The sequence below is a fragment of the Acanthisitta chloris genome, unplaced genomic scaffold, assembly GCF_000695815.1.
Source record: "Acanthisitta chloris isolate BGI_N310 unplaced genomic scaffold, ASM69581v1 scaffold12376, whole genome shotgun sequence".
Lineage (NCBI taxonomy): Eukaryota > Metazoa > Chordata > Aves > Passeriformes > Acanthisittidae > Acanthisitta > Acanthisitta chloris.
The window spans coordinates 39,227-47,424 of record NW_008678755.1 but is presented as its reverse complement, the minus strand read 5'-3'; the positions used below and the strand labels follow the sequence as shown (position 1 = coordinate 47,424).

General features: G+C 41.1%; 1 protein-coding gene across 1 annotated transcript in view; it reads left to right on the top strand.

Moving 5' to 3' along the window:
* Positions 1–4,906, top strand: part of COLQ (collagen-like tail subunit (single strand of homotrimer) of asymmetric acetylcholinesterase) — a gene marked incomplete at its 5' end in the record, with an annotated part of 24,359 nt that extends 19,453 nt beyond the window's left edge. The window contains 3 exons of the mRNA XM_009077038.1: positions 182–302; positions 2,758–2,860; positions 4,837–4,906. Of these exons, the coding sequence (XP_009075286.1) occupies positions 182–302; positions 2,758–2,860; positions 4,837–4,906 (294 nt within the window). The remainder of the gene's footprint in view (positions 1–181; positions 303–2,757; positions 2,861–4,836) is intronic.
* Between the last annotated feature and the right edge of the window lie 3,292 nt (positions 4,907–8,198).

Here is an 8,198-nt window from a genome sequence, read left to right as displayed (position 1 = left end):
GCATGATCTTGCTTGTGTCTACCGGTCTTTGAATCAGATTCTGTATAAACCCTGCAAACCACAAAATTGCAGGATGTGAAAACCTGGTTGCAGGATCTGCCTCCCATAGCCCTTCAACTCTACTTGCTAGCCAGGCTGCTCCTGGTCTTGTTCAGTAAACACTCTTTGTTTGTTTGGCCAGCTCACCCCTTTCTATTCCATGGGTTACCGCTTCGAGGATGGCAGTACCTGTGGAGATGGGATCGTACAGAATGGGGAAGAGTGCGATGATGGCAATGCAGTTGTGACTGATGACTGTATAAGTAAGTTACAGTGCGTCCAAGAGCATCCTCTTTCTACCAGGGAAGGTGCATTAGCTGTTTCCACAGAGTACACTGTTGTGTGAATCATACAAGTGTTTCGCTCAGGGTAGCTTGTGTGGTTTGTGGATTGAATGCAGACACAGGGAAAGGGAGGCACATTAGCCACAGTGTGAAAACTGAGGTCCCTCATGCATGTGAATGGCACACACCAGCACAAGACAAGAGGTGATGGCAGGTACTTCTCATGCATCCTCACTGAGGACTGTGTACCTCACTGAGCAGAGGTGTCTGCAGTTAGGGCCAAACTACTGCATTTCATGGGCCAAATCCAGCAGCTGGTTTACATACACACCTTCCCCAGGGGCTGCTGGCACTCTGGCCAAAGAGATGTAACATAGCTTTGCAGTGCACCACAGAAGCCCTTGGGATAGACACAGAAGCTGGCTGTTTCTTATAGTAAACTAGAACCTGTGTTCAGAAACACCACTTTGGATTTTGTTATTCACTTGCATAGGGAAGGTGTCAGCCCACCACCTTCACTATTAGGTTTATGCAACATGTAATTAATGTCTACTCAGTCTTCCTTACATGTTGCTGGTTGTGGATAGCAAGGAGCATAAAAGCATTCAAGCAGCTGTGGCATCCTTCAGTTCTCCTTTTCAGTTTCTTTTATGGCTTGGTTCCTTTCCCAGAGTGCAGCACCCTACACCATCTCCAGCTGACATGCAACAGGTTTGGTACTCTCTTGGTTCTATCAAAGGGATTCTTCTTCATATTTCAGAACAGGTATCAGCCAATACTGAAAAGTTGCAATTTTTCATTTCTATAGCCCTCTGGTTTTTAGCCTGACTTTGAAAATGGGGTGTATGCAGCCATGCCCTATGTGAGTTTCTACATCCACCTGTCCATCACCACCCTTTCCCTTAGAGTTTAGGAATCCCAGCCAACTTCTCAATGACAAGGGGAAAGAGGTTTCAAAGGCAATTCAATCGTAACCGGTATAGAGAGATGTATAAATAAAAGCCCCTCTCAGGCCTCTGCCTGACTGCAGAGTAATCCAGAGAGAGCGAGCAAAAGCTGTCCAGTCTCCAGACATGAGAAAATGATTCAATTAGAACTTGCAATCAACCACAGGGAATAGCCATGCGGGAAAATAATGTTAATTAGTTCTAGTGCCTACAAAATTGTACATTGTGTGTCTGAAGGCACATCGTGTTCTTTGTGCTGTATGCTGGGTAAAGCTTGTGTGGTTTGTGGATTGAGTACAGGCACAGGGAAAGGGAGGCTCGATGGTCACAGTATGAAAACTGAGGTCTCTCATGCATGTGAATGGCACACACCAGCACAAGACAGATAAAGACAGGTACTTCCCATGCATCCTCACTGAGGATGTGTGTGTGTCTGAAGGCACATTGTGTTCTTGGTGATATACACTGGGCAAAGCTTCATGTCAACGGAGACCTTGTAATACATAGATTTCTAACACTGATGTGACCCAAAGAGTTATCATTTTGTTGCTTGGAAATGAGTACATTGTCATCATTCTGCTCTTCTGACCTAACCAAAAGAAAAAGGCTAAGCAAATGTTAAGTGGATTTAATTGTAAAATAGGCTCATTGTTCTTAGAAGCATCTATTTCTCACAAACACACTCTTGGTATAATTAAATAATAATTTCTATTTTAAATAACCCACTTCAACTCTTATGAACTCCCTATTCCTGCTTAATAGCAATGGATTCCCATAGAAGATGCTAAAGGGATTTTAACTAAGTGAGTTTGCTCAAGTTATAAAGTCATTCTCAAAATGTGGAAGACATCAAAAGCAAAGTTGCTAAAATGGCAAACAAACCCACAAATCACTGCAGCCAACATGTCAGTCACCATGAGAAAATGTCACAAGTCCCACTCACGCTCAATTCAGAAGGAGTCAGCAGTGGAAAAACACATTTTTGGTGATCATTACATATTTGGTGGTTTTTTGATAGACAGGCAATATGTGGGAACTCACAGTAGACACATAGGTATTGCGCAATATTGGGTAAAAGTCTAAGTTGGTATTTTCAAATTGCTTAATGACCTTAGAGTGTTTCTTTTGAGATTGTGACCTCCACAAATCATTTATGTTAACAGTATTTTATGCTTCCTTTCATTTGTTTTGATAGTAGTTATCTAAGTTAATAATCATTATTAAATAGATGCTGTTGTAATTAGTGGTTCTGTAGTAATTATTTTTTAATATTTATCCATTCTTTCCCTTAGTTATTGAGATTAGACTAAAAAATAGCACATTCTTTGTAGTGAAGAGTATTGCTCCTCCTAAGACAGTTCTCACAGGATGTCCTCCCCAAAATACTTGTTTTATACTTTACCCTTAAAATCTAGTTCCACTTACCTCACCTGTCTCTCTTGCATATGAAGAGCCTTGAAGTTCCTGCTATCTTTATGTTTCGCTAGGATGTCGCCGTGCTTACTGTGGAGATGGCTACAGGCACGAGGGGGTTGAAGACTGTGATGGGAATGATTTTGGATATTTGACATGTAGGACATATCTCCCTGGGTATGCATGAATTGTCTTCACTTTATTTTGTGGTTGTTTTGTTTGTTTTGGGGTTTTGTGTGTATTTTTTTTTTCTCTTTGCCAGCTTTAAAACAGAGGAGTATTACCCATTTAAACCTTGTTCCACTAGGATCATGGCAGGTGGTGTGGGAGAAAGAGTCTATCAGATTGTTTCTGCATATCATTGACTTTAAGGGCTAAATCTCATCTCTTGGTAGTAAGCACATGCCTCTTACTGTATAAAATGAATGAAACTTGCATAGACAAAGATTTGCCCATTGCTTGTAAAGCTTTCTTCATTTGATCACATTATAATTGCATTAATGTCCACCCTTAACATACCGAGAGTAGGAAAGACCATAAGAAAGAGATAATCACACTGAAGGAAAAAAACCCCAAAACCTGAAATCATAAGCTCCAACAGACCTCCTGCTGCCCTTCCCGTTAATGGGTACTCTAGAGGTATCTTTGCTTCTGAATCAACTGCTCATGTGTGAGCCTTTCCAAGGAGCAGGAAATTCACTCACCAGCAGATGCCAAGCCATGCATCTGCTTAGCAATGTCCTTCATTTAAAACATCTGCTTATTCTTGACTTGGCTTCTCTGCCTTTGTTTAAGCAGCATCTTCTGGTCAGGGCTTTGCCTCCAACAGCAGCACCTCTATTTAACTGTCAGGTATTGTTACTGGCTAACAGGAAACATTTAATTTGCAAATTAAATTATGCGCAGAGCCCTCATCATTCAGGGAAGAATAATGTGCTAATTGACAGGAATAAGAAACCACAGGATGTCTTTGTAAATCAAGTGCTGTGCTAATCCTTCCCCTGTAATTGTTGGAGCACTCCCGCTGTAAGAGATTACTAAATCCAGACCAGTAAACCTGACAAACCTGAAACACTTTACAGAGTTCTCATCTTCAGACCGTATGGAGCTGTTTTCTACTTTGAAAACTATGCCCTTCTAAGAGTCTGAAGGTTGGTGCCAAAGATAGCACTACAAAAGCTTGAGAAAATTTTATAAATTTCACTTTGCTTGTATATTCAAGGTGTGAAGAGCAACTGAGATCCTTCATTTTTGTGTGTGCAGTCTGCAAATTATCTGCCAAACTAAAGAAAAAGCAGTGAATCAAGAGTAAAGTGTACTAAGTATGTGAGCATGGCACTCCCATGGGAGTTTCATCCCAAAGTAACCTCTCCTCCAACAACTCTGCTGCAACTGATTTTCCCATTTTCTACCCTTTCCAGCCCACAGATCCCTCCTCCTATTTCACACACCTTCTCTTCATATTTTATTTGGTTTTCTGAGAATGTGGGTTATCCAAGGGCATAGCTTTAAGGCTGCTTAGCCTGCAGCAGATGCTGTGGATGAGTTATTCACTTAGACATATGCCAGCAATAAAAACTCATTAAAATGCTCATAAACATCTCTGGTCAGGTCTTCAGTAGGTAGTCACTGCAGCACAGTTTAAGTAGAAAAACAAATCTCTATTTTTCCTTATTTTGCAAGGACCCTTTCATTTAATTTTATGTGTATCTGTTTCAAAGGTGGGCATGTGCCACTCTCATTATCTCAAGTACATAAGGACAGTCACAGTCATGCCTGCTGAAGCTATTGGGAGTAACTGGAAAAACACTTAACCCATAGCCTCAGATATTTTGTTACACAGTTCCCGTGGGTGAGCGCCAAGGTCTTCTTCATCCACCCCCGCATAATACTCAAGTCCTGCTGCCAATAGGGATTTTAATTTTTTTAATTGACATTACTGGGAGTTAAGCCTTCACTCATAGTTTCTCCTGGACTCCTATTTTGCTGACACAGTGGAGCAGTGATGGAAATTATCCTCCTATTTTGGTTCCCATATGTTGCTGCATATGGCATATTCTGATGTTCTTCACTCCTACAGAGAGTTACATCCAGAAATCATATAATATGAACTATAGCGGACTTTGAAACTGAGATATTCTCTTTTATTCTAGGTCTTACGGAAAATTGCGATGCACTTCTTACTGCTACATTGACTCCACACAGTGTCGATACTTCACATGAGGGGAGCCGAGGTGGGTAGCATCCCACTTGTCACGGGGTGCTAGGTGCTACATTATCACCTATCCAAGAAGGACTTCGACAAAAAATCACCCCACCCACCTCTGTGTGAAAACAAACAGAGAGACATCATGCTCCTGATGGCCATTTTGAGATGTTTTTCTTTTTTTTTTTTTTTTTTTCAAATTGTCGAATTGGGAAAAAGTAGGACCATTGCATCCTGTCTTAATAGAGAAATGTCGAACACTATGTGCCAGTAAGACTTTCATGCAGCTGTGGATGGCAACTTGCTCTCCATCACGAAAGCAACATTAATCTACTGGAAACTGAGTTTCACTAACCAGGAATATTGTGTAACAATTACCTCGACTTAGGACTGTTAAACCCAAATGTAAGCTCTTCAGGGGCTTCATCTTTAACCCTTCTCAGCATAAACACGAGTGTATCTTGGATGCAGTGTTTATAGGCACTTCCTCTTTTATTACAATGTGAACTTTGCAAGTGTTGTATGCACCAGTGATGACTTCAGTGACATTAAGGTCCTTAGTGGGTCAAAGGAGCAGAGGCCTTTCAGTAAGTGCTTTCAGAATCAGCAAATCAGCCAGAAAAGATGGTTAACTTCGTCTTCAGACAAAGTCTGCGTGTCTGTGTGCATGCATGGGAAAGCAAGAAGTCACAGGAGGCCTGAAACACAGACCAGAAAGGATAAATTGGACAAATAAACTGTGAAATAGCCAAGAAGCTCTCACCCAGAAGAAAATCAGACAAGGAGGGAAGATAGAGAAGGGATGTATTCCCATATTTTTCTCCTCTGTGCTGAGCTGTCTGGGCTCTGCTTGACCTCAAGGGACTAGGACAACATTGGTTACCTGCCTGAAACCGCAACATGACCACATACCCATTGCCTTCACTATGGTGTCTGTACTGGAAGGTCTTTTAATTTTCATCCCCTTGTCCACCTGACCATCATCATTCGATTGCTAGTTATACCCAGTTCTGTCTCCCTCTCTCCCACTCACTGTTTCCACCATCGTGTCTGGGGTACCCTCAGTGTATGTGCTCACTTTTGTACCACTGTAAATCAGATCTTGGAGTAGTGTGTTTATGGATGCTCATCCTGTGCAATGTACATGTATTTTTGTTTTTCAGAAAGTTCACTCAATTAGCTCTGATAGGAGTCAGGGTAATTATATACTTATTTATTAGCAAGCACTAAAGAACAAATTTCACTTGGGAAAGATATTAAATGTTATGTGAAAAAGAGTCTATAACAGAAAATGAAACAAAGGATGTGCAGAATTCAGGACTAAAAGCCTTAAATCAAGGCATTATTTTCATACAAGCCATTCTTTTCTGCTTTGTGGTAAATGTTGTATGTGACTGTGTGAAATATGTGAGTTATCTGTACCCGTGATAGCACTGCAACAGCTGCACTTAGACTAGCACTTCTGCAAAGGTTAAATAAAGGTGGATGTTGTGTTATAATGCTAATGCTTTAAAGCAATCAAGAAATGCATGCAACTTCTGCCACCTGCCTAGAAGACTTAAATTCTGTATGTCCAAAATGATACTGGAAATCACCAATTAACAACAAAAAAAAATAAAACAAGAAAGAAAATTAGTGTACTCTTGATGTCTATCACTCATCTGGGCTATTTATATTGCTATGAAGCCAAGCCACCAGCATTTGTAGGCCAGTTCAATAGTTCAAATGTATTTATTTATTTTTTAAACTGAGGTCTTAATAGAAGGGCAAGGAACCATGGGGGCAAGAAACTTGCAATAAACTCTGGAAATCTGGGCACTAGCACAGCTGCCTTTTAATTTCATGTGCTTGTGCAAGCAGCAGGTTCCAGCAGCATCACACCATGCAGGAGCTGTATCACAGTGGGAGGCTCCGGAGCGCAGACCTGCTCCCAGCAGCATGTCCTGCCGGCCAGTCCTCTGAACCTCTGGCAGTGCCTGCTGGGTGTTACCATCCTGGGCTTGGAGACACTTAATCTGAACTCCTCACCTTCTCTGAGTTCATCTCTACTCCCCAAAAGGCTGGAGTCTTTGAGATATTTGGTAATCCCAGTGGCCTTTCACCTTCAGTTTTAAGTTGAATCATTTTGAATTAAAAGCTCCTACCTCCAAAGGACATTGAAAGTTGCAGAGCTAAGTGTACTGATAGTAGAATATGTAAACAGGAGATCTGATCTCCTAGGCAAAATTGTACTGTGCTGCACATGTTCAGGAAGGGACCTGTCAGTCTGCTCAGAGAACATTTGCAAAGCAGGGATTGTAAATGGACTTTATTAATACAGCACAAACAATTTGGCATCTTAACAGAAAGAAAGCAATGTGAAGTATAAGGAAACAAACAAACAAAAATAATATGACACAAGTTTCATACTACTGTTACTATATTGCTCCCCTCAGATGATATAGCATGACAAAGACACATGGGAAGTTGTTAAGTATGTATGTAAGTTAAGTGTGTAGAAGGCTCCACTGTCCTTATTTCTGACATACCTGATTTATCATTAACTGGGGAGTCTTCATATGGGTGGTGCTTGGACTGCTGCAATTTGTCTTCCCTCCTTCTCTGTTTCTCAACATACTGTGCCAAAACTGGTTCAAAAGTTAATTGGGATGTTTCAGTTCCTTGGCCTTTTGTAGCAAATGCTTGTGGGAGAGTTTTCTAATGATTAGTAGGCAACTCTAAGCAAGTACAAAAACAGTATGATCTTATGCCATGCACTGTATAAATGTATACTAAAAATCCAGCTTGCACTTAAAATGTAATTAAATATATGTAATTACCTACTGCATATGTTAGCAGCTCATGTCAATAAATCATGCTACCTTAGTTCCTCTATGTCCTTACTGTTAACTTATTTAATTTTGGAGTTAACAACACGGTTTTTAAATGTAATCATCAAGTTTAAGATGCTGGGAGGGAAAAAACCCAGTGCCTACTCTCCCATGCCTGCTGCCTCTCCCCACCTGCTGCTGGATCCAGCTCTGTGTGGGCACACTAATATACACCACAGCCTGGGAGTGTGACTGCATCCCTGCTCCTGGGCAGAACAGCTCCACTTTCATTGATTTCTGGTTGGAACTGGGAATATACTTGTTTTTAATAAGCTTTGGTCTGGGGTTTGGGCGATTATCTCCTCCTGCTACCTAGTAATGTACTGGCTGTTTTGTAACTCCTACCAGAGGCTGAATTGATGGCTGCAAAGCAGAAAGCTATGGTGTCAGGTGCTGATGGACAACAGGAATGATGATGTTGATACCTAGGGTACAGTCA